We start from the raw sequence: 26,966 nt of genomic DNA, 5'->3' as shown, positions 1-26,966 counted from the left end.
TCATAAGAGACTTATCTGCTATTCCTTTGCCATCTGTTATTAGTCTCCCATCTGCCTAACCATCAAAGGCATCTGGGTAAACTGGCTGTTTTCTTCACAACAGAATCCCCAAAATGTTGAATGGCCCTGTCAGCATTCTTGAGTATGTTCCATTTGGACATATTGCTGCATGAATATTCAGGTGTTTATTTTCTCATTTACATTGTATTTTTTAATTACCATCCCATCAGTTCAAATGTCACATTGACACCAGATGGTAGCATTTCACTGAGCAGTGAGAAACACATGGATTTGGCTCTCATATCATAGTTTGAGCTTGTAATCTGTCCTTATATTCACCTTTGATAGTCTCCCACTGATCAGTTTGGGTGAATTTTACAGAGTGATGGTATTGGGTTTGCTGTCCACTAAGTTCTGAACTCAAACGAAAATCTCAAGCCCTATCTGATATAAATAGCCATGGGTACGCTCACTAATTAGCCAAGGTGAGTAACTTCAGTGGAATTTGGAGGTGGTACACACTACTGCCACTGGAGGTTGGCGTGCCAACCAAGAGGCTGCTCTGTTCTGGGCAAGTGCAGTGAATGCAATCATACTCTGGACTCTGCCTTCTAAATAGTGGAAAGGGCTTTGGTGGATTGAGGGAGGTGCCTTACACCTACACTTGAAGGTTTTTATATTGCTCATCCATTTGTGTCGTTCGTGCTTCTGGTCAGTGGTAATCCCAAGGTTGATGATGATGTGAGGCTTGGTATTCATATTGGCATTGAATATCATGGGTAGGTGTCTGGTCTGTTATTGGAGTTGGTCATTATTGTCATTTTTAGGGTGCAAATGACATTTGTTACTTATTAGTCCATGTTTGAATATTATCTAGGCCTTGTTGCACGCAGGCGAGACTTCTCCATTTGCTGAGAAGTTGTGGTTGGAATTAAGTACTGCACAGTCATCATCACTTATAGCAGAAGGAAGGTGATTAATGCAGCGGTTGAAGATCATAAGAGCTTACAACATAGAAGCAGAATTAGGCCATTGGCCTCATTCCATTAAGGTTGATTTATTATCTCTCATAACCCCACTCTCCTGCCTTCTTCTTGTAACCTTTGATTCCCTTACTCATCAGGAAACTATCAACCTCCACTTTAAATATACCCAATGACTTGACCTCTGCAGCTGTCTGAGGCAATGAATTCCATAAATTCACCACCCTCTGGCCAAAGAAGTTCCTCCTCACCTCTGCTTGAAAGGGGCATCCTTCTGTTCTGAGGCTGTGCCCTCTGGACCTAGACTCCTCCACTATAGGACACATCCTCCGCACAATGTTGTCTGATTCCACAGCTTTGGCATATTCTGTGTTCTCAGCTGGAATGAATGAAATTGGCTGAAGAACAGCTTCTCTGATAATAAGGAATTTACAGAACAACATCTGGGGTTTAGGTATGCAAGCAACACCCATATCCCTGAGGCAAGTGGCAACGAGATGGGTCAGTAAGCCTTGAGTTTGATAATGTATGATGCTTACACAGAAAGGGTGGTCCTGGGAGTGACAGTTAAGGAGATACTTCATTTACTGAGGAATATGTTATCACAGTTATTGTTGAGGTCTGGTGTGCTCAATGCTGGAACAACAGAATGCAGGTTATTACTGAGAGTTGATCTTTTCTTTTCCAGTACATACTGAGTGGATCCATTTTTTACATGAGTGTCCAGCTCCTCCACCACAAATCCAAAGCAATTTTTTTGGAAAAGCAGAGTGCCCACTCCCATGTCTGTCTTGCTACTTTTCTGAACAGGATAACCCCAAGATATAGCAAGTTATATTGAACATTAACACCACAGACAACTGCTTCAAGTCATCCAGGTTTTAAAAGACCATAACACATAGGAGCAGAATTAGGCCATTCAGCCGATCAAGTCTGCCCTGCCTTTTGAGAATAGCTGATTTATTTTCCCTCTCAACCCCATTCTCCAGCCTTCTCCCCATAACTTTTAACACTCTTATTAATGAAAAACCTTTGTTAACGTATAAGGAAAATTTGATGGCTCTGAGCTTATACTCACTCATGTTTAGAAAAATGGAAGGGGTGGGGTAATACCATTAAAACCTACAGAAAATATTGAAAGGCCTAGATAGGGTGGACATAGAGAGAACATGTTTCCCATAGTGTGCAAGTCTAGGACTGGGGGCACAGCCTCAGAATAAAAGGAACAGGGCTAATTTAAGAACAAGAGGGATTTAATTAGCCAGAAGGTGGTAATTTGTGGTACTCATCGCCACAGATGGCTACAAAGGCCAAGTTATTGGGTTTAAACAGAATTCGTTATGATACGTGACTCACAAAATTACACCTTGAACAGAGCAATTTTTGCTCTAATAGCATTGGAATAATATCCCATGCCCATAGGTTCACCACCCCATCCATCACAAAACCATTTTAGACTATATATATCTGTCTGTCTGTGTGATTGAATTTTGGTCCTAATATTCATGATGCATTGATTAATAGGCAAGAGTAAATAAACAATAACTCTAATTTTCTAATAATCTAATTTTCTGTCAATGCACAAAAGAACAATGTTTTAAAATGACCAATAATCAGTTCTTTCAGCAAGGAATTTTATTAGCAATTTAAGAAATAATTTGAAAGTTTATGATACACAAAACAGAATATTTGATTTCTGATTATTAAATCCATCATCACATCATCTTCAGTATCAATAATTAAAGATAATACACAGGAAATGTTTTATAATTAACCATATTTTAAGATATGTGAGATTACTAAGGGGTCACTTAGTGGTTAATGCATATCCTCTCACCAAAAACGTCTAGACAATTATGTGCAGACGACCCAGTCGGTGATCAGACATAAGTAAATGGCATGCTGTGAACAGTGCAAAATTTAATGGATTCCACATCAAATATGAAACAAAAACAAAACACCAACTGTTCTAGTTCAATTACAGCTCACCAGCTCAGCGCACAGCCACACGCTTAATCATGTAGAATAAACACCACCCTCAGCTACTCCTGGCTTGTTTAGTTAAAGATAGTTTCACCTACCCAACAGTCTCAATCTTACATGCTTTGTGGCCATTACCATATCACTTTTGCCTGCCAACAATTTAAAGTGGGTCAATGGATTTGTTTTCATAACAATGATAGAGGCAAAGTGAAATTACTGCAGCAAAATGTCAAAGTGTGATGGACAGGTGAGAGCCAACAACCACGGCTTATTATGACAATGTGGCATATACCATAGATGTTACAGATACAGCTGATTTAGCCCATCTTAATTCAAAAAGGTATCCGAAGGTGTCTCGCTCATTGAGCTCATTTTGTCAAATAAGCATCCTTTCTAAATGCTCTGAAACATTAAGTAACAGCCAATCGCTTATTCCTATGCGGCATGCCCTTTTGTTTCTTGAATGCACTCTGCAGAAAAGTTTATGCACATATGATTGCATTATGCATGCATTTGTGCCATCCTGGACCAGACCCAAGGAAACTGTTAGCTTTTAGCTAGTGTATACTATATTCAAAAACTCCTTTGAATGTTGGAGTGATAGAGAAAGGTTGTTGTTAATTAAGAAATTTAATGATATATTGAATATTACACTGGATGCATTTTTTCCACATTGATTCACACCTACACATATTTCAATCAAGTCATTACATCAAAGGGAATGTCACAAATATCAGTAGCACAATAAAAATGTTATCGACTAAATCTGACTCATTTGTATTGTATATTTAAAGAAAAGGGTAACTGATACAGATGTACACACTGACCACTGAATGACCACCAAAGCAGGGAATGAGGGTGGCTATACACGTGTGGTGGCTACAACAGTGTTTTTGGAATCACTTAATTAATCTGTAGAAATTCCTTGATTCATTTTGCAGAACATCACTGGCTGAGTGTTGTCAAACAATATAGTTAAATTATCCCACGCCAGGGTGTAACAGCATCTCATTAGGTTATAATTTTACTAAACATATTCCATTGTGCATTATTTTCTAACGGCATACATTTTCCAGGTCCAAGTAATACTGCTAATCATTCAAATTAGTTTACTAAAAAGAATTCTAACTTCTAGATTATTATATCAGGCTTATATAGAAAAAAAAGATTATAAAAGTGGAGTCTGTTTTCTAAAACAGTGCAATTTAGAAACAGAAATATATTTTAAGCGCTTGGGAAAGAACTGCCATACATGGAACTATTTACTTTTTGTTTGCATTTCATTTGTGAACAAAGACTGTATTGTTGGTCAGGAGAAATGATATTTTGATAAATTTATTTTTTACATAAAAGTGCCATTACATTGAGATTTCAGATTGAGAAATTAGAATTTGTTTCTTAAAGGATATGGGATTCATACAGATCTCAGCCAGCATTATGCCAGCAAGTAACTATTTTGTTCAATTTTTTTTCGTAAAAATGGCATCAGCTGGAGAATCTTGAAAGCATGCATTTGGATCATTTACAGCTCGTAAACTGAGCACACATCACTTAGTATTATACTTGAATAACAGTAAAATGAAAGCATCATGGAAATGATATAGAATCCTTTCATTACATGTGCCTAGTATCTGAGCATCAGAGACAATCGTGCAACATTAAAGGTTAAACTACTGGTGGAGCTGGACACTAGACAATGCTGAACGAGATCAGTCACACACCGTACATTAAAGGATACATCTGACAGTTTTGTGCAATTATTAACAGAAAGTGGGTACTTTCGACAAGAATCTGCATCAATTCAAATCTATAAAGTTTTTATAGCATGACATTTCAGAGACGACTGAATGAACAGGCTCATTGCTAATGTAAGCTGATCCTGTAATAAAATGATTGGGTGTGTTTAACACAATGGTGGTCAGAATAATAAAAACATTTGTTAAAGAAGAGGTTCTCTGTTGTCAGTTGAAGATATTGCTAAGATAAAATAATGAAATGTAGCAAGATCCAGTAATCAGCTGGAGACACAAGAGACAGCAGATGCTGAAATCCAGAGCAACAAGCATTCTGCTGGAGGAACTCAGTAGGTCAAACAGCATCGGTGAGGACGAAAAGGAATTGTTAATGTTCCTTTCTTCCCACTGAAAGTGTTGAAATTACTGAGAATAATAATTCATTCCTGTATTTTTAAAATTTTAATTTCAGTACTTTGTTCAAAATTTCTTTTATAAGATTCACAACATCTTCAGAAGTGACACACTTCCAAAACTGATCATTGTTTCAAATTGGGCTAAACCTAGCCAAAATAAATTTGAACTAGAACCCAAGACGTTTACAGTCTCATAAAATCAAAAAGAACTTGGATCAAAAACAATTAAAAATTCCGTACAATACTAAGATGAATTGGTCTAAAAAAAAAACACCTTTTGGATCTCTTGCAATATGCAATGCTCTGAGAATATCAGTTAACATGAATATGTCCACAGCAGAACTGGACAAAAGAGTAATAAAATAAATCTCAATTTACAATGACATTTTACAAAATTAAATTTATTACATGTTAAAGAGGCATTATATCTGAAAGATTTGGATCCAGGGAGTAAAGTAGATGTCAACTCTCAATGTTACTGATGTTGCATGTTTGGATTACTTCGGCAATGGAGGGAACCACAACAGCTGGAAGATAATCCTAACTCACTCATAAAGTGAGTAAATGAAATAACTTAAGCAAAAAAGAACACAGACTTCTTTGCTTCAACTTTTAACTACCAAGGGTGAAAATATTGCTGTGGCTTACCAGGCAGATAATTTTAATGATTATGATTCTATTCTCAAACTTTCTTGAACACTTTGTGTCCCGACATTATAGTAGCCAATTTATTTGTAAAAAAAAATGTAGCTACTTCTTTGATCATCAGCTGTTAAGCAGTGCCGAACCTACAATTCCTGATTCATATTTCTGATTATTTTTCTGTGCTTTCTACTTCTGCATAGAAACTTAAATACATTCCTAAGTCATAGTGTGATCTTAACCACACTTATTTGAATTTTAGCATTCATACCTAGCAAAGTTTATTGATAATAGACTGATGAAACATGGACAAAATAGTGAGTTAATTTTGAATAATGAGGGAGGTTCTACTTATTTTGCTTTTATGCCTATTTTACCACAGCAACTAAAATATAATTCTGAGATGGAGACCAATACTATTGTTGTCAATTTGCTTTTTCTCCAAACATTGATGGATTTTAAAAAAAAAGTTTTCCTTTTTGTGACATAGAGGGTACCTGCAATATTGTCCAGGTAATTATTTCCAAAGGAAAACAATTGATTGCTTGAACATATAACACTTATTAAACACAGAAGCAGCTCTTCGAACTAGACATGCTACTAACTGCAAGTCCTTGATCACAAACCCAGAAGGCACACAACTAGGTTGTGTTGAAGTTGAAAGCAGCACAGAGAGGGTAGGAATTGCTGCAAAAAAACATACATAAATCTACTGTAGTGAAAAAAGAGGAAATAGTTATACTGATGTTTGGTAACCTGGAATAATAGGAAGATTAGCACAAGAATCAAAAGAGGGCAGCACAGAGGAAGAGACACAGGTGGACAGCAAGAAGTTGTATGCAGTTCACACAGTGCATTTTGTCAGCAGAACTTCTACTTCGATTGTACAGTGGGAACGGCAGACATGAGAAACTCTGTACATGTAAGCAGAAGGGCGGTGGTACAGTTTTACTGAGAGGGAGACTGTAAGCTGTGCTTTCTGGTCTTCACAGTAGAACTTTATCCAGATGTCTTGATGTAGAGCTGATTCTGCAGGATGTAATCAATAACCGGCTGGCTCAAATATTCCACCACATGCCCATCACCATGTTGCAAAGCAAGTCTATCAAATACAAATAAAAATAATTTAATCATAATCTAATTCTGCAGTCTAAGCATGTCCACATACTTAACTGCTTTTTTTTTCAGTTGTAATTGAGGACAAAAGAAAGAAGATTTGAAATGAAGTTACCATTAGCCATTTAACTGCAAACCTTTCCAGCGCAAGACTGGCATTTTTATTCAGCATATGCAACAGATGATTGAGGTTCTAAATTGGCTATGGTTCTGTTATTAGTTTGTTACTATTATCCCCACACATACCGAGGTACAGTGAGAAACTTGTCTTGCATGCCATCCTTACAGATTTCTTCATTACAACAGTGCATTGAGGTAGTACAAGGTAAAATGATAACAGAATGCAGCATAAAGTGTTAGAGTACAGAAAAATTGTACAGCAAGTAGACAGTAAAGTGGAAGGTCACAATGAGGTAAATTGTGAGGTCAAGAGTCCATCTTCTTGTATTGGGGAAACATTCAATAGTTTTATAACAGAGGGATAGAACCTATTCTTGAGACCAGCGGGACATGCTTTCATATCTTCTGCCTGATGTGATGTGGCAGAAGAGAAAATATACAAGATTTGTAGGATCTTTGATAATGCTGGCTGCTTTACTGAGGCAGTGAGAATTGTAGGCAGGATTGATGTGTGGGAGGCTAGTTTCCGTGATATGTTGAGCTGTGTCTACAACTTCTCTGCAGTACATTGTGGTCATGTGCAGATCAAGCCATGATGCATCCGGATGGGATACTTTCTGTGGTGCTTTGAAGGTCAAAGAGGTCATGTCAAATCTCTTTAGTCTCCTGAGGAAGTAGAGGTGTTGCTGGGCTTTCTTGACTGTGGCTCAAAGTGGTTGGACCAGGGTGATGTTCATTCCTAGGAGCTTCAAACTCTCAAACCTCTGACGTCAGCAGTGTTGATGCAAACAGGAACATGTGCATTACCCCCACTTCCTGAAGTTAATTACCAGCTCTTTTGATTTGCTGACATTGAGGGAAAGGCTGTTGTCATGGCACCACGTCACTAGGCTCTTATCTCCTTCCTGTACTCAGTCACAATGATTTTTGAGTTACAGCCCAAGGTTCAGAATTCATACCGATATCATAATGATATCAGCATAAAAGATCAGAACATCGCACTGATATGCTTTATAAATAGCTTATCAGTGTTTTTATGATTCATTAGAAAGGATGAATCAAAACAAGGTGGGTGAAAGTGGAGTGGCATTGTTGGAGGGGCTTTGGCTTATCAGGCTTGGGCGAGGGAAGCATGTGGTAAGCTTTTTTTTCTTTCTTCTTTACACTATTTTCTCGTCCGTTAGGGCATAATTAGTGCAGTGAGAATGGCTCCAGGGGCAGTGTTTTGTTTGGTGGGAATTCTGGGAGGCTTCCAGCCTCTTGGATAACCACATCTGTGCCACGTGCACCAAGCTGCAGGTCCTGAGAGATCGCATTATGGAACTGGAACTGCAGCTCGATACGGGAGAACGAGGAGGCGATAGATAGGAGGTACAGGGAGGTTGCTCAAGGCAGGCAACTGGGTGGCTCTCAGGAGAAGGAAGGTAAATGGGCAGCCAGCGCAGAATACCCTTGTGGCCGTTTCCCTCAATAATAAGTATAGCACTTGACAACTTAGCAGGGCAGAGCCACAGTGTCTGGGTCTCTGGCACTGAGTGGCTCAGGGGTGAAATGCAGTAGTGATTGGAGATTCCACAGTCAGCGGGACAGAGGAGACTCTGTGGGCACAATAGAGACAGCTGGATGGTATGTTGCCTCCCAGGTGCAGGGATCAGGGATGTCTCCGACTGGGTACACAGTATTCGAAAGGGGGTGGGGGGAAGCAGTTAGGTCTTGGTACATATCAGCACCAATGACACAGGCAGGAAAGCAGATGAGATTCTGAAGAGAGATTTTAGGGAGCTAGTGTTACCTCTAAGGTAGTGATCTCTGGATTGCTGCTTGTTCCACATGCCAGTGAGGGTAAGAATATGAGTGCAGGGTTGAGGGACTGGTGCAGGGGGCAGGGGTTAAGATTTATGGATCATTGGGATTTCTTCTGGGGGAGGAACAAGATATACAAAAGGGGTGGGTTGCACCTGAATCTAGGGGACCAATATCGTTGCAGGTAGGTTTGCTAGAGCTGCTTGGGAGGGCTTAAACTAATTTGGTAGGGTGATAGGGCTGAGGATGAGGCAGTTGCTTTACAACCAGAGGCAGTGTGTAGTGAGACTGCTAGCAAAGACAGGCCGATGATAGAGCACAATTGTGGTCAATGGGTTGAGCTGCAGTGAAAAAAGGGGGACAAAATCAGTAAGGGTGATGAATACAGAACTGAAGGTGTTATATTTGAATGCACACAGTATACAAAATAAGGTAGATGAACTTGTAGTACAGTTAGAGATTGACATGTAAGATGTTGTGGGCATCAGTGAATCGTGGCTGAAAGAAGATTATAGCTGGGAACTTAACGTCCAAGGAGACATATTGTATTGAAAGGACAAGCAGGTAGGCCGAGAGGGTGGGGTGGTTCTGTAGGTAAAAAAAATGAAATCAAATCTTTAGAAAGAAGTGATGTAGGATCAGAAGGCATAGAATAATTTTGGGTTGAGCTGAGAAACCGCAAAAGGTAAATAAACTCTGATAGGAGTGATATACAGACCTCCAAACAGTAGCAAAGATGTGGTACAACGAGAGATAGAAAATGCATGTCAAAAGGGTAATGTTATGATAATCATGGGGGATTTCAATATGCAGGTAGATTGGGAAATCAGGTTGGCGCTGGATCCCAAGAGGGAGAATCTATAGAATGCCAATGAGATGTCTTTTTAGAGCAGCTTGTGGTAGAGCCACCAAGGGTTCAGCTATTCTGGATTGGCTGTTGTGCAGTGAAGCAGAATTGATTAGAGAGCTTAAGGTAAAGGAAGACTTAGGAGACAGTGATCATAATGTGATAGAATTCACCCTGAAATTTGAGAAGGAGAAGCTAAAGTCAGATTATCAACATTACAGTGGAGTAAAGGGAATTACAGAGGCATGAGAGAGAAGCTGGCCAAAACTGATTGGAAGAGAACACTAGAAGGGATGACAGCAGAGCAGCAATGGCTGGAATTTCTTGGAGCAATCAGAAGGCACAGGATAGATACGTCCCAAATAAGAAGAGGTTTTCTGAAGGCAGGATGACTCAACCGTGGCTGACAGGAAAAGTCAAAGCCAATATAAAAGCCACAGAGAGGGCATAAAACAGAACAAATATGAATGGGAAGTGAGAGGATTGAGAAGCTTTTTAAAAAATGAGCAGAAGACAACTAAAAAGTCATAAAGAAGGAAAAGATGGAATATGAAGGAAAGCTAGCCAATAATATTAAAGAGGATACCAAAAGTCTCTTCAGATATATAAAGAGTAAAAGTGAGGTGAGAGTGGATATCGGACTGCTGGAGAGGTAGTAATAGGGGACAAGGATGAACTGAATAAGTATTTTGCATCAGCCTTTACTGTGGAAGGAACTTGCAGTATGACAGAGGTTCAAGGGTGTCGGGGGGGGGGGGCAGAAGTGAGTGCAGTAGCCATTACTAGGGAGAAAGTACTTGAGAAACTTAAAGATCTGAAGGTAGGTAAGTCACCTGGACCAAGAGTTCTGAAAGAGGTGGCTAAAGAGATTGTGGAGGCATTATTAATGATCTTTCAAGAATCAATAGATTCTGGCTTGGTTCTGGAGATCTGAAATATTGCATATGTCACTCCACTCTTCAAGATGGGAGAGAGGCAGAAGGAAGGAAATTACAGGCCAGTTAGTCTGACCTCAGTGGTTGGGAAAATGTTTGAGTCGACTGATAAAGATGAGGTTTTGGGGTACTTGGAGGCACATGATAAAACAGGCCAAATTCAGCATGGTTTTCTTATGGGAAAATCTAGCCTGGCAGATCTGTTAGAATTATTTGAAGAAATAACAAGCAGGAGAGTCGGATGTTGTGTACCTGGATTTTCAGAAGGCGTTTGACAAGGCGCCACGCATAAGGCTCCTCAACAAGTTATTACAGAAAAGATAGTACAGTAGAATGATAGCACATTGGCTGATTGGCAAGAGGCAAGGAGTGGGAATAAAGGGAGCCTTTCTGGTTGGCTGCCAGTGACTAATGGTATTCACTTCTTTTTACATTGTATGTCAAAGATTTGGATGATACAAAGATAGGTGGATGGGCAGGTAGTGTTGAGGATGCAGAGGGGCTACAGAAGGACTTAGACAGATTAAGAGATTGGGCAAAGATGTGGTAGATGGAATACAGTGTCAGGAAGTGTATGGGCATGCACTTTGGTAGAAAAAATAAAAGCGTAGACTATTTTCTAAATGGAGAGAGAATTCACAAATCTGAGATGCAAGGGGAATTGGTTGTCCTCGTGCAGGATTCCCTAAAGGTTAATTTGCAGGTTGAGTCAATAGAGAGAAAGGCAAATGCAATGAAATGAAATGTGTTCATTTCAAGAAGATTAGAATATAAATGCAAGGATGTACTGTTAAGGCTTTATAATGAACTAGTGAAGCTTCATTTGGAGTATTACGAGCAGTTCTGGTCCCCTTATCTAGAAAGGATGTGCTTACATTGGACAGTGTTCAAAGGAGGTTCATGAAAATGATTCTGGGATTGAAAGGGTTGTCATATGAGGAATATTTTATGGTTCTGAGCCTGTACCCACTGGAATTCTGAAAAGTGAAGGGAGATCTCATTGAAAGCTATCAAATGTTGAAAGGCCTTGATAGAGTAAATTTGGAGAGGATGCTCCCTATGCTAGGGGAGTCTAAGGCTAGAGCACACAGCCTCAGAATAGAGGGATGCCCATTTAGAAAGGTGATGAGAGGAATGTTTTTTAGCCAGAGAGTGGTGAATCTGTCGAATTAGTTGCCACAGGTAGCTGTGGAGGCCAAGTCATTGGGTTTATTTAATGCACAGGTTGACAGATTTTTATTAGTCAGGGCAAGAAGCGATACAGGGAGAAAGTGGAAGATTGGGGCTGAGAGGGAAATGGATCAGCCATGATGAAATAGCAGAGACAAGTGGTCAAATTCTGCTCCTATATCTTATGGTCTTAAGGCATAGGACACCAGAACTAATTCAGCCTGCTGATTTCTATCCCATCAGTCTACTGTCAACTATCAAAGCAATAGGTGTTACTGCTAGCGTGTCAAATTTCCATAAGACCATAAAACATAGGAGCAGAATTAGGCCATTCAGCCCATCATCTGCTCTGCCATTCCATCATGGCTGATCCCGGATCTCACTCAACCCCATACACCTGCCTTCTCACCGTATCCTTTGATTGCCTGATCAATCAGGAAACGATCAATCCTGCCTTAAATATACTCACGGACTTGACCTCCACTGCAGCCTGTGGCAGAGCATTTCACAGACTCACTATTCGCTGGCTAAAAAAAGTTCCTTCTTACCTCTGAGGTTGCCCCTCAATTTTGAGGCTGTGCCCTCTGGTCCTGGATATCCCCACCACAGGAAACATCCTCTCCGCATCCACCCTATCTAGTCCTTTTGACATTCAGTAGATTCCAATGAGATCACCATGCATTCTTCTAAACTCCAGTGAGTACAAGCTCAAAGCTGCCAAACGCTCCTCATATGTTAATCCTTTCATTCCCAGTGAACTTCCCCTGGACTCTCTCCAATGACAACACATTCTTTCTGAGATATGGGGCCCAAAATTGTTGACAATACTCCAAATGCGGTCTGACTAGCGTCTTATAAAGGGCTCACCATTCTTCCCTTGTTTTTATATTCTATTCCCTTGAAATAAATGCCAACATTGCATTTGCCTTCTTTACCACAGACTCAACCTTGGGTTGAGTTAATCTCTTGCATGAGGACTCCCAAGTCCCTCTGCACCTCTGATGTTTGAACCTTCTCCCTATTTAGATAATAGTCCACACTATTGTTCCTTTTACCAAAATGTATTATCATACATTTCCCAACACTATGTTCCATCTGCCACTTTTTTGCCCATTCTTCCAATTTGTCTGTCCTGCTGCAATCGCATTGCTTCCTCAGCACTACCTATACCCCACTTTTCTTCGTATCATCCACAGACTTTGTCACAAAGCCATCAAATCCATTATTGAAATCAATAACAAACAATGAGAAAAGTAGCGGTTCCAATACTGACCCCTGAGGAATACCACCAGACATTGGCAGCCAACCAGAAAAGGCCCCTTTTATACCCACTCGCTGTCTCCTGCCTGTCAGCCCATCCTCTATCCATGCCAGTATCTTTCCTGTAACACCATAGGATTTTATCTTGTTAAGCAGCCTTATGTGTGGCACCTTATCAAATGCCTTCTGAAAATCCAAGTAAATCATATCCTCCTCCCTTCCTCTCTGGGCTATGTTTACATCAACACAATATGCTTGATCGTTATACAGTACTGCGAACAGAATGGACAAAAATGCTGCTCTGACCAATAATACTCACATCCTGATAAAAGTATAAATATAATAGCATCCCCATAGAAAATGTAGGTGATTTGAAATATCCATTACATTTATTAAACCCACATTAAAATAGGCCAGTTGCTATCTAAATGTAAAGAATGTTGCATACCTGCTCTTGGTAGAACTCACAATAGACATTGGGTGATTAGTATCATCCTTTACTGCCAGTATATTATCCTGTTTAAGAACAGAAAAGATGAATACTTTTTACCAGTACAGAATTTAATAAGATACAAATGCCATACAAATATATAATCTAAGCAAAACTTCAAACCGAGTTTGTTACCACTATTGCCAAAGATCGTTAACAGACTTGTTCTCTCTCTCTCTCTCTCTCATCTCAAGGACCTGGATGTGAAGTGACTTTGCATCCCTTTCTCTCGGCCTTTAAAGGCATGATAAGAATTTGCAATTGAATGCAACCCAGCAGCACTGAGCTCCTTTAGTTTGACTCTATTTTAAGTCAGTATGATAAAAACTAATTGGAAAATGCAAAGATTCATGTGACTCCATAGTCTAGACTCTTATGATGTGTCAATTTATAGCACTTTGTTTAGACAAAGTAGCTGGAGCACATTTCCCCTTTTACTGAGTGATCTTTGCTGGCAAAATGTGTCCACCTACTTCACAGTTGTTTTGGTTTTAAGGGGAGGGAAATGAGATGATATCATCCTCAGGCATTTAGTTGCGAACAATTCCATTGCAAGGCTGGGAATCTCTGCCAGCATGAACAGGTGATTGATCTCTTTGTGAAGGAGGGGAGGGAAGAATAACAAACCTCAGCTGTGCAACTTTCCTCCAATTTGGTATCCTGCTATTAAAGGGAGAGTGTAGCAGCAATTTCCTGCACTAACCCTTAGAGATTTTGTGACTGTTATTTCTTTTGGGGAATATTTTTACAACAAAATATCAATATAGAAGACACACAGAAGCTGTAGAATTTAGTTTTTTACCGTTTATTCGTAACTATACAAATTTGTTTCTGTTTTCCCTCAGCAGCTATAACGGCTGTTGAAAACATATTACACTAAAAACTATATTAAAATGTTTCCAGATGCCATGTCCATTATGAGAGAACAGAGGAGTGATCTGTCTCAGATATTATGTTCTACCTGACTTAGAACCCTGCATCAGATATTGATTCCTGGACAGAGTTAGTTAATTTTCATTCCATTACACTATTGTTCATTGTATCTGGGTGTTGTGGTGCAGAAGTCAATGTATAAAAAATTCTGATTAATTGGCATTGGTTAGCAGTGTATGTGCATGTATTGTGGCTTTGAGAGTGTTAATAGCAGCTACCAAAGTGTTTGGGGAACATTCATGGCTGTGCATTCACCTAAATATTTCACCTGTTGCACAAATTAACATATGAAGTAACAAAAGGCTCACAACCCCATCTAATCTGTTCAACAGTGTTCAATACCATGTGCATCATATAACAGGCACAGTTCAAAGTAAATTTTATTATCAAAGTACATATATGTCACCTTATACCAACCTAAGATTAATTTTCTTATGCCATACTCAAAAGATCTATAGAATAATAGCTATAACAGGATCAATGAAAGATCAACCTGTGCAGAAGACACACTTATTTATACTGTGCAAGTATAAATAAATTGCAATAACATGAGATGAAGTGTCCTTGAAGGTGAGTTCAATGGTTGTGGGAACACTTCGATGATGGGGCAAGTGGAGTTGAGTGTAGTTATCGCCTTTTGTTCAAGCCAGATGGTTGAGGGTTAGCAACTGTTCTTGAACCTGGTGGTGCAAGTCCTGAGGCTCCTGTACCTTCTTCCTGATGGCAGCAGCGAGAAGACAGCGTGACTTGGGAGGTGAGGATCTTTGATGATTGATGCTACTTTCCTACGATACTGTTGCATTTAGATGTTCTCAATGGTTGGGAGGGCTCTAACCATAATGTACTGGGCTGGATCCACTAGTTTTTGTAGGATTTTCCATTCATAGGCATTGGTGTTTCCCTACCAGGCTGTGATGCAGCCAGTCAATATACTCTCCACTGCACATCTATAGAAGCTTGTCAAAGTTTTTGGTGGCATACTGAGTCTCTGCAAATCCCTAAGGAGGTAGAGGTGCTGCCGTGCTTTCTTTGCAATTCCACTAATGTGCTGGGCCTTTGAAATAGTAACACCTAGGAATTTAAAGTTGTTAACCCTCTCTACCTCTGATCCTCCAATGAGGACTGGCTCATGGACCTGTGGTTCCCTCTGCTGAAGCCTATAATTAGTTTCTTGGTCTTGCTGACATTGAGTGAGATCTGAGTTGAGCACACCAGCCAGCTGGTCAGCACAGTTCTTTAGAATGCGGCCAGGTACCTCATCTGGTCTGGATGGTCTCCACGGATTCACCCTCCAGAAGTCAGCCCGCATGTCAGCTTGAGAGACTGAAAGTCATAGGATCATTGTGGAATGTGGAGTGCACGATGGTTCCTCCATGTTCCGATGGTCAAAGCCAGCCTAGAAGTCTGTGAGCTCATCTGAAAGCCAAGCCTTGCTGTCTCCCATATTGCTTGATATAACTTTATAAGAGATGACAGCATTCAAGCCCTGCCTTAGCTGCCGAGCATCTCTCGTTGAATCAAGTTTGGTCCAGAATTGCCACTTCACCTGTGAGATGGCTATCCGGAGATTGTATCTGCACCTCTTATAACTTTCTTGGTCTCCAAACTTGAATGCTTCTGATTTGGCCCTCAGCAGATTTCAGATCTCATGGTTTCATCCAGGGCTTCTGAATGATTTAGTGGGGACACACCCATTTTACAGCTGTTTTAATAAAATCTACTACAACTGGCCCGGTCCACTGACTCGAAGCGATCCTGTTATCACTCCTCTGCCTCCAGCAACCACCTCTTAGTTGTCCTAATCTCTGGAACTTTGCTTTTTAGCCTCTGTCTGTACGCAGGTTGGTGAAGACAGCCGAGTGATCTGATTTATGAAAATTCATTCTAGACAAGGAATGGTAGGCATTCTTTATCTTAGTACAGTGGTCTAGTTTGTTGGGACCCCTGGTAATACAGTTTATATGCTGGTGGTAATTGGGCAGAGTTTTCTTCACAAGCCTGGTTGAAGCCTCCAACTATGATTTGAAATGCATTGGGATGGGATGTTTCTTGTTTGCAGACAACTTTGTGCAGTGTTGTGGGCACTTGATTATAGTTGGCTGTTGGTGGTATGTAAACAGTGGTTCGGATTATGGATGAGAACTCCAGAGATGGATAGAACAGGAAACCTTTGATCATTAGGTGTTCAAGTTTGGGGAACATGAGTTCAACAGAACTGCCATGTCAGAGCACCTACGAGAGTTAACCACAAAACACACACCTCCTCCTTTTGCCTTTCCCGAGTCAACAGTTCAGTCCATTCTGTGAATGAAGAATTCTGGTTTGACTGCTGCACCTGGTGTGCCTGGAGAATGCCACGTTTCAATAATGCATACAATTAAGCCTCTGATACAGCAGTCTTGCCCTCAGTTCCTCAGTTTTGCTCTCCAGCGACTGCACATTTGCTGACAAGATGCAGGGTCGAGGAGGAATTTCAACTTGCCTTGAACCCCTCCTCTCCTGCCTCGCTTTCAGTCATGGTGATGAAAATTAGAGATGCCGTGCCTGATTGGTCCAGGTTCTTCACTCCATCTTGAGATATGAAGATCAATGAGTTGATTTCAAAGTCCAATACTTGGAGGGAAGCCATGTGCTTCAGATTGCAGTGAAAGTAATTCAAAAGAAATATATTTAAAAGAAATTTTGGATCAATTTTCTGCAGCCCACAGAGGTTCACCTCATCTCTTAATGACCAGATCATATTGTTGAGACATTGTTGACAATGGTCTCCAAGTACACCAAATTACGTCATTTGATAGGATAATAAAGTTAAAATATCTGAAGATTAATAAATTATATAATCTTCAGACAAGCAAACAGAACCTTCTCACAGTAGCATTAAAGAAGGTTCCCTTAGTTATTGTCTATTTCTAATTGGTTTGAACTCAATGCAACCAACAATGGTTTTGTCATTTGGATATTTGTTATCAAAATAAACAAGTCAGGCTACAAGTAGCACTTCATAGTAAAACCTATTCCTGCTTCCAAACCAGGCAGGCAAATAACTGTAGGGGACAAAACCTCTCAGAATTAAATGGTTAAGACTTACCTTGTACTTGCGAAGTATTGAGGAATGATTGAGGATCCTGTCTGTGTCTACACTGTCACGTGGGACGACCACTATTCCAAAATCACCCACTATAACTTCCACCTAGGGAAGGAAATTTCAAGATACAATAGCAATCACAATGATATAGCCATGATTTGTGAATTCAGTTGGATGATTTCTTTTCCCCAAGCTGCTATAATGTGTGAGTCACCTGTGTTAAGGACTGGATGCATGAGGAACAGAAGGAAGCTAATGGCCAAAATAATTCACAACTTTTAAAGAATTCCCATTTTTTGTCTTGTATTTATAGAAGTGGATAAATTAAACAAGTGCATCACTAAGAATCTCTGAATGAACTCAGTTACTGAAAAAAGTAGCTTGAGAGAGAAGTACAAGATGGGTTCGTACAGCTATATAAGACCTTGGTCGGACCCCACTTGGAGTACTGTGTTCAGTTCTGGTCACCTCACTACAGGAAGGATGTGGATTCTATAAAGAGAGTGCAGAGGAGATTCACAAGGATGTTGTTGGGATTGGGGAGCATGCTGAATGAGAATAGTTTGAGTGAACTCGGCCTTTTCTCTTTGGAGTGACGGAGGATGAGAGGTGACCTGATAGAGGTGTATAAGATGATGAGAGGCAATGATTGTGTGGATAGCTAGAGGCATTTTCCCAGGGCTGAAATGGCTAACACAAGGGGGCATGGTTTTAAGGTGCTTGGAAATAGATGCAGAGGGGATGTCTGTTTTTCACTCAAAGAGTGGTGGGTGTGTGGAATGCACTGCTGACGGTGGTGGTGGAAGTGGATACAATAGGGTCTTCTAAGAGACTCTTAGATAGGTACATGCAGCTTAGAAAAATAGCGAGTTTTGCAATAGGGTAATTCTAGGCAGTTTCTAGAGTAGGTTACATCGTCAGCACAACATTGTGGACTGAAGGACCTGTAATGTGCTGTAGATTTCTATGTTTTTTGTTCATACCTGAGATGCTCCTCATCTTGTCTCATCTAAGGAAAGCCAGAAAACTTGCAGGCAGGAAGCATTTTTATTCACTGCATTTTGTTTTCAGTACAATATTAACAATTTTATTTCTAAACTCATTCCTTTGGCATGAACTGCCAAAGTTATGAAAACATCTCTACAGTAATGTTAGCCATAAACTCTGCAAATATAAACAACAAAATAAGTTACAGTTGTAAGATATACTTACATCTTCCTCATTCCATAGACCAGGGATACAAAAGGATTCCAGCAAATCACTGCCACACAGCAACAAGATCCGGAGCTCTGAATGAGTGGAAGATGAACAATATTTTACACTGGGAAAGGTGGCCTTCCAAACGCAGGGGGTTTACATTGAATTAAGAATTATCACACAATATATGTGGCAGAAGTTCTACTTGGGACAGAAAAGATTAAGGAATTTTAGCTAATACTTTCACTCAATACACAATATCCTTTCTGCCACATTTATTTCTCCATCTCTTCTGTGTACTGAATGAAATTGGAGAACAGTGAAATGGCAGCTAACAATGCAAAGGATTTACTTGCTTCAACCATGAGGCTATTGTTTTCAGTATGGCAAAGTGGAAGCTGCAATAGGCAAGGGTTAAAGATAAGCAGGCGAGAATGACTGTGGCGGTATGCAGTCAAACCCAGACAAGGGAAGCCGTTGAAGCGAGACTGCCAGAGCCAATCTTGCTTACTGCAGACAGACAGGTGAGAATAACTGGCAATGTGTAATCAACCAGGAAGAATATAGCACAGTAGGGGGTGCCGGAGGCAGACAAAATAGGAATACCGGAAGGGTGTGAAATACACCCAGCAACTAAGGGACAATTGCTTCAAAGTACCACCAGTTGTCAGCTTGTAGTTCCTTTTGATTTTGAGCATCTGCATTGTGAAAGGCGATTGATCTTGCAAGTAAGGAATTCAAACATACACAATTTACCACACGGTCAACACCCATAACTGATAAGCCAATTCCGTATAAACGTAACAGCTTTCTGTTCAGACTTCAGAACAGTGTGGGTGACAGGGGCCATGCTGTTCTCCTTGTGCACGAGGAAAATAAAGTGTGCGTGAGTTGTAAGAGTGCATACTCAGGGCCCAGTATTTTATTTTATTATTGGTGGTAACAGTTACTTGGAGGTTCTGTCAAGACACCTGACACTTGGCTCCATTATAAGGGAGAAAGCCCCGGTAACTGATCAGTCCTAAATCCTAGGCTGCTCATACTTGAGTAAGGGACTAGGTCTGCTGCTGGAATGGAAATTTCCTCCTGTGTGTAGGCAAGATATACCGGCACCTAGTCAAGGTCATTGACAAAGGACTCACATTGTGAGGGAGTTGTAAGAGTGCCTGTGTTCTGGGCCCAGTTACTTTATATTACTATCCTTGACAACAGTGACATTGAGTTCTCTACTCATGCTTTAGTTACGTTTATCACTGTCTGAACCAGCTCGATGGTCCTCCTGCACACCTTGATGCTTTGCTAAATTGCTGCAGCCTTTGTGGTGTTTGCTTTGCCATTGGAAACGACACTAACGAATGGCTTCCTTGACCATTTTAGAAACAAAGTTTTTAAAAGTAGCTTTAGTTTACAAACAAAAAAATCATTACTCTCATTTTCTAGGCCCATCCTCCCTCATCTGGCATAAATATAACGGTGAAGAGGGGCAAACAGTCAGGATGTTTAAACAAGGACCAAAATGCCACCATGGCTTAGCCCGAAGTAATTGGACACGAACATTTTCTGTGGATTTGGGATCACTTATTGACTAGACAAGCAATGGGCATCAGAGTTTATCCCTAAAGGACATAGATGAACTAGATTGATTTTGATTTCCCATGGTCACAGCATAGGTAACAAATCTATTTTTAAAAGTTCTGGGATATTTAAGTAACTAAATTTTAAATTATGTCTCCAGTTAGTTGGTCCAGGATCTGGACTTACCTATAAAATCACAATCCTTAAACATAATACATTCAAGGGCATCTCCACTGCATTCATGATTAATGTTTAGAGGAGTCAAATACTTGTACAAAACTGAGTAAAAAGTTTGTGTATATGCATGGCTGTTTAAATCTGATGGTTCAAACTCACTGGCTCTCCACACGGCTTTAGACCACCTGGACAACACAAACACCTACGTCAGGATGCTGTTCATCGACTGTAGCTCAGCATTTAATACCATCATTCCCACAATCCTGATCGAGAAGTTACAGAACCTGGGCCTCTGTACCTCCCTCTGCAATTAGATCCTCGACTTCCTAACCGAAAGACCACAATCTGTGCGGATTGGTGATAACATATCCTCCTTGCTGACAATCAGCACTGGTGCATCTCAGGGGTGTGTGCTTAGCCCACTGCTCTACTCTCTATATATACATGACTGTGTGGCTAGGCATGGCTCAAATACCATCTATAAATTTGCTGATGATACAACCATTGTTGGTAGAATCTCAGGTGGTGAAGAGAATGTGTACAGGAGGGAGACCTGCCAACTAGGGGAGTGGTGTCACAGCAACAACGTCAGTAAGACAAAAGAGCTGATTGCGAACTTCAGGAAGGGTAAGATGAAAGAACACATACCAATCCTCACAGAGGGATCAGAAGTGGAGAGAGTGAGCAGTTTCAAGTTCCTGGGTGTCAAGATCTCTGAGGACCTAACCTGGTCCCAACATATTGATGTAGTTATAAAGAAGGCAAGACAGCGACTATACTTAATTAGGAGTTTGAAGAGATTTGGCATGTCACCAAATACACTCAAAAACTTCTATAGATGTATTGTGGAGAGCATTCTGACAGGCTGCATCACTGTCTGGTATTGGGGGAGGGCGTACACACAGGACCGAAAGGAGCTGCAGAGGGTTGTAAACCTAGTCAGCTCCATCTTGGGTACTAGCCTTCAGTGAGCAGTGCCTCAGAAAGGAAGCATCCATTATTAAGGACCTCCAGAACCCAGGACATGCCCTGTTCTCACTATTACCATCAGGCAGGAGGTACAGAAGCCTGAAGGCACACACTCAGCGATTCAGGAACAGCTTCTTCCCTTCTGCTATCTGATTCCTAAGTAGACATTGAACCCTTGGACACCACCTCACTTTTTTTATATACAGTATTTCTGTTTTTTGCACATTTTTTAATCTATTCAATATACATATACTGTAATTGATTTACTTATTTGTTTATTATTATTTTTATTTTACTTATTTTTTCTCTTCTATATTATGTATTGCGTTGAAAGGCTAGTACCCAAGATGGAGCTGACTAGGTTTACAACCCTCTGCAGCTCCTTTCGGTCCTGTGTGTACGCCCTCCCCCAATACCAGACAGTGATGCAGCCTGTCAGAATGCTCTCCACAATACATCTATAGAAGTTTTTGAGTGTATTTGGTGACATGCCAAATCTCTGATGCTGAATTAACAAATTTCACATCACATGCCAATGCTAATAAACCTGATTCTGATTCTCATTCAGCATGCTAACTGGGATTACATGCTCAGACAGCAATGCTTGGCAGAGCAAACTACAATCAGCCCCAAGTCAGCCAACTCTCACTGAGGGCAACTTTCCTCTTGCTGCAGATGAAGGAATTAACCCTTTGAAATCAATCAGAGCTAGGATCAATAAGCCACAAAGATGGCGGTCTCGATGTGTAATTAATGTGTGCTTGTTCAACATACTGGTTACATTTGATATTGTGGTGTTCGCCGAGCCTGGCAATTAACTTGCAGGCATTTCATCATCAGTGGAGGTGACATTGATGCTGAAGGCCCCCTATTCTCCCCGCCAACTGAACATCTTCTATCAGCAAACACGAGGAAATCTGCAGATGCTCGAAATTCAAACAACACACACAAAATGCTGGTGGAGCACAGCAGGCCAAGCAGCATCTATAGGGAAAAGCACTGTCGACGTTTCGGGCCGAGACCCTTCGTCAGGACTCATCCTCTATCAGGTTTTTTAACGTAGCAGGGATTTCATTGCTGTTAACCTGCAACTTTCCTATGCAGATTGTTGTAAAGACCTCATCAGAAACCTCTGTGGGTGAATATCTGCACAATTTCTCCCTCTGGCAGTCTGGTAACACCCTGTCCTACTTGTAGGCCACATAGGCCCAGTGTTTCTACATATGTGGGGCCTATTTCTATGCTGTTCATTCCCTCACCATGTGCTCATGGTTGTGATTGTGAGAAAGAGAAGTAGGTTGGAGATTTAGCTTCAGCCTCTCTACTCGCCACATCTGAGGTACCATCTTCTCCATGTAAATTATATCTGCAGCTGTTCCTGCCCCGTATGGGCCAACATTTTGTCAGTAAGTTCCTGCAGTGTGTTGGGTGATATGGTTGTCAGGGTTGAATAATGACCAGTGTGTGCAAATGATGAGATGAAGGCAAGGTGTTGTACATTGTTATGAATGAATGAGACCTAATTGAGATTGTTGATGGAGTATGGTACTGTCTCTATATTCAGCAAGAAGTTTGAGGGTGGCTGGTTGGATATGGCATTTGAAGATAGAGCTATCTGTGTGTAATGATGTGTGCTGACTTAAATTTAGTGGGCTGTCACCGTGTCACACAGCTATAGTTGCAAAACTGTATCATGCCTACTGTTTGATTAAAGACCAACTGCTTCAAATCATATTTTGTGCTTACGTAATCTTCTCAGTCATGCTGACTTTGTGTGAATCATAAATACACAACACAGGGACCTCTTGCAGCATTATATCCAGGATGTTGCCTTGAAAGTTGGCATTGACGTCCATAGCAACCAGCTCCTGTGTCAGTACAAAGCTCATCTCCTATGCATCTTCTCTTACAAGGCCTCAGGTACTGTGCACATAAACTTTGCTGAATCCTAAGTACTGTATAACATGATTACGTGTTCCCCAGGGACTGTTAGCTACTGCTCCCATGACCTGCTCCTGGAAGAGATGTAGGCTGATTTTAGGCACTATAGGTTAACTTAAGCCAAACAAAAACTCTGTCATTGACCCCTTTGATGCATCCAATGATCAAAAATGGTTAGTGCTATCTAAATGCAGCAACCATTGGCATGAACAAGCAAGGTGAGATCAGTTGGTGGTGAATATTGATAGCTCGGTTTGAGGCGTTTGGTGTTAAAGTGTTACCTGCAGAACTGAGAGCCTATTCTTTCCTCTGTGGAAGTGGGGACCAAATCTCCTCTCAAACTTAGGACAGAGCAGTACTTAATGCTGTAGTTGCTATTCCAACAAAAGCAGCAGTTTCCCTGGTGTCTGGCTACTGCAGTACAAGTTCAGGCTGTTCTTATGGTATGTTGCCATCATGGATTACTGTGTGTGAAATAGCATGCAGGGAGTCTGAGAAATCCAGCCAACGTCTGAGGCTGAGCTTAGTCATTCTCCTGGCAAAGCATAAACTTGATGCCCCTCCACAAGGCACTATTAACAGTCTACCAGTGGATTTGCTATTGCCGGCACAGACCTCTGCCACCTGGCTAGATAATGTATAATCCACAGCTCATTCTTCTGGGCCTGCAGCAGCTTGATGTCATCCCCAGAGGCTAGCAGCTGTCTCCTCTACTAGACATGCTCCAACCATACAAGGAGAATCACTGAGACAGGCAGAAGTGCATTGATTGTGTGATGCCTTGACCATGTACAGTAGAAAGAAATTTAATTTATCAATGTTGCTTAGGATATTGATTTTGTGTTTGTTATTAAGTCCAACAGTGATGAAGCAAATGTTATAAAAGGTCAGTAACTCTGGCAAAAAGTACTGAAACAGAAATAGTTCTCTTTTTGAATTGAGAGCTTCCATTACAGACAAGCAAGCAGCAAACTCATAGGTGCTGGAAGTATCTCCAGCTTCAGCAAATAAGGTGTTGGACGTCATCTTGAAGCCACTTATATCATCCAGCAGATTTTAGGGAAGCCTTCCTTACAAAAGTTATGCCACACATTGAGTTTCCTACCTGACGAACAATCTCTCAAATTCCTGGCCTTCAGGCTGAAGGCCTTCCTCCGCTTTGTGCCCAATGTGCTTTCTGCTCATGCTGGCTTCCAAGGTGAATGAGGACTAATATATCCAGGTGTTTTGCCAACATATTTGTGCAGAGGCAATGAAGCTGGCAAAATGTACATTTGCACTATTCACATATTACAGGATTGAAAGTTAAACCACTTCTAGAAAGTAGCAAATACTTGGGACTAGCAAATGCAAGCAGGAATGAAACAGCAAATAAATTATGAGTGATGGATCATCTCTTTAAGTAACACTGATATAAGGTTCTTCCTGCTGCTGAAACCATGTTCAGCCATCTGAAGAGGATTCGACATCAAAAATGGTGGTGCCTCACATCAATGTTCCTCTTTTCTCTTCAGTATTTGATCCCTAATACCTTTCCCCATTACGACATCTGATTTATCCAAAAACATGAATTGGAACCTCCAAGTCTAGGTCAAATGAAGTATCCAATCATTGGGCATTAACAACTCCAAGAGTTCTGAGAGTTTCCAACTTAGTGGAAGCAGCTTTCTCAGCATTGGGGTCATTTAAAACGCAAGGCTTGACAAACTACTTTAAACAGCCTATGGCAAGCAGGTGTATGTTTTTTTAATAATCATTCATTCTGCACATAGCCTGAAGGTAGGTCCTCAACAATATGTGAAACTGTTCCGTTTCCATTGCTATCTCGCAGTCTGAGGACATCCAGTGGGAAATGGTGTCAAGAGGATCCTGGATTTGAGTCAGTGTTTTTCTAGATACCATCCTCATAATTACAATATTTTTTAAAAGTAAAATTGAGAAATTTAACACAAAAAGTCAGATGGAAATTATTACACTCACCAATCTCTTCATATCTCATTGCTGTACCCAGGTTGGCATTTTCATCTGAAGCAGAGATACAATCAATAAAAGACTGATTTGAAAGATCATTTGCATTAAAAATAATTAACCTTCTACAATCTATTGCCTATGGACAAATGCCTCAGATAATTTATGGGTAATGCAGATTTATACATTCTTCTTGTATTCCAAACAAGAGAAATTTGTAATGGGGAAGTGGCCTCTGCATTAAAGTTACATTCTCAAACAAGTGTTCACTGGTTTCATGGGCTCACCCACCTTTAGTCAGCTCCTTCTGTTTTTACTGATCACATATTTTCCCTCATATCCCTTGGCTTCCCAGACTTCACTAATCTTGGTCCTCAGACTTTAAACTCCTAATCCTCATTATTCACATACTGCTGATTTCAGACACAACTCCTGTCCATCTAGTTTTGAATCAAACTTTGCCAGCTTGGCTTTCAACTGCATTGATTATCAACAGCTGGGTATGTGACTTCTTGATAAATTGGTGAATATTTTGAAAGCACGGTACTTAGTAAGGCAAGACTGAAGTCAATCAAACCTCCAGGGCAGAATCAAATATGTAGTTAGGAGTTTCAGTAAACTTTTAGAAAGTTGTTTATAAGGCTTATTGAAGGAGGTGTGAATAAATAATTTTGATTAAGTGCAAATCAACATAAGTACACCAGCTGCAGAAAGTAATAATGCAGGTGTTGCCAGAGAGATACTCTAGGTTGTAATTATGGAAGCAAGGATGACTTGCTATAATTATGCTGACCTTGGTGAGATCATGCCAGCAGAATTATGTGTAGGTTTGGTCTCTAACAGTCGATACGATATACTTGCCTTAGACAGAATGTAACAAAGGTTCATCAGATTTATTTCTGGGATAACATCACCATATGAGAAGCGATTATGGGATTAGGTTTGTATTCATTAGAGTTTAGAAGAATGAGAGAGGATCTAACTAAAATTTACAAAATTCTGACGAGGCTGGACTGATGCAAGACAATTTTTCTCCTGACTGGAATGTCTACAAGTGAGGGGGCAGGGGAAGAGTGTTAACTATCTCAGATTACCAGACAAGAGATTTAGTACTCAGACTGGGAGGAAGTGATGAACCTATGGCAGTCACAGCCACAGGGGGCAGTAGAGGCCAAGTACTGCAGTTGAATATATTTAAGGATACAGATAAATTTCCTTGGATCAAAAGGCATTAAGGAACGTTGGGAAGTGGAGCAAGGTGTTGAGGTTGAGGATCAGCCTTGGTTGTATTGAATGACCTCAACAGCTTCTTTCGCATCAGCTAAAATGAATGTAAGAGCAATTTCCCATTCTGCATTATTGGCAAATACTAAAGCACAAAAACTCCCCGTTTATGTTTATCATAGAACAAAAAGGTGGCTTTGTTGTTACGATTATTATAAGATTTTTCAAATACTTCCTGATCCCTACATCCAGTGTGAAAGTGAATATTGTGCTGTTCAAAATAACTGAGTTTAGACATAGATGTTATTGGAGCATTGTTTGACCTATGCCACAGCTCAGTCTAATCTGTCAGTGTCTGTTGCACCAGAGGGAGAATATAATCTGCTCTGCCTCAATATT

General features: G+C 40.5%; 1 protein-coding gene across 1 annotated transcript in view; it reads right to left on the bottom strand.

Annotated features, from left to right (window-relative positions):
* Nucleotides 1-2,600: 2,600 nt before the first annotated feature.
* nmnat2 (nicotinamide nucleotide adenylyltransferase 2) overlaps nucleotides 2,601-26,966 on the bottom strand; it is a 275,753-nt gene continuing 251,387 nt past the window's right edge. Inside the window, exons 7-11 of the mRNA XM_073063279.1 lie at nucleotides 25,356-25,400; nucleotides 18,729-18,805; nucleotides 17,520-17,621; nucleotides 13,457-13,524; nucleotides 2,601-6,859 (exon numbers count right to left, since the gene is read on the bottom strand). Coding sequence (XP_072919380.1) covers nucleotides 6,757-6,859; nucleotides 13,457-13,524; nucleotides 17,520-17,621; nucleotides 18,729-18,805; nucleotides 25,356-25,400 — 395 coding nt within the window. The 3' untranslated portion in view covers nucleotides 2,601-6,756. The remainder of the gene's footprint in view (nucleotides 6,860-13,456; nucleotides 13,525-17,519; nucleotides 17,622-18,728; nucleotides 18,806-25,355; nucleotides 25,401-26,966) is intronic.

Source organism: Hemitrygon akajei, chromosome 12 (assembly GCF_048418815.1).
Source record: "Hemitrygon akajei chromosome 12, sHemAka1.3, whole genome shotgun sequence".
Classification (NCBI taxonomy): domain Eukaryota; kingdom Metazoa; phylum Chordata; class Chondrichthyes; order Myliobatiformes; family Dasyatidae; genus Hemitrygon; species Hemitrygon akajei.
This window is presented reverse-complemented; position numbering and strand designations above follow the sequence as displayed.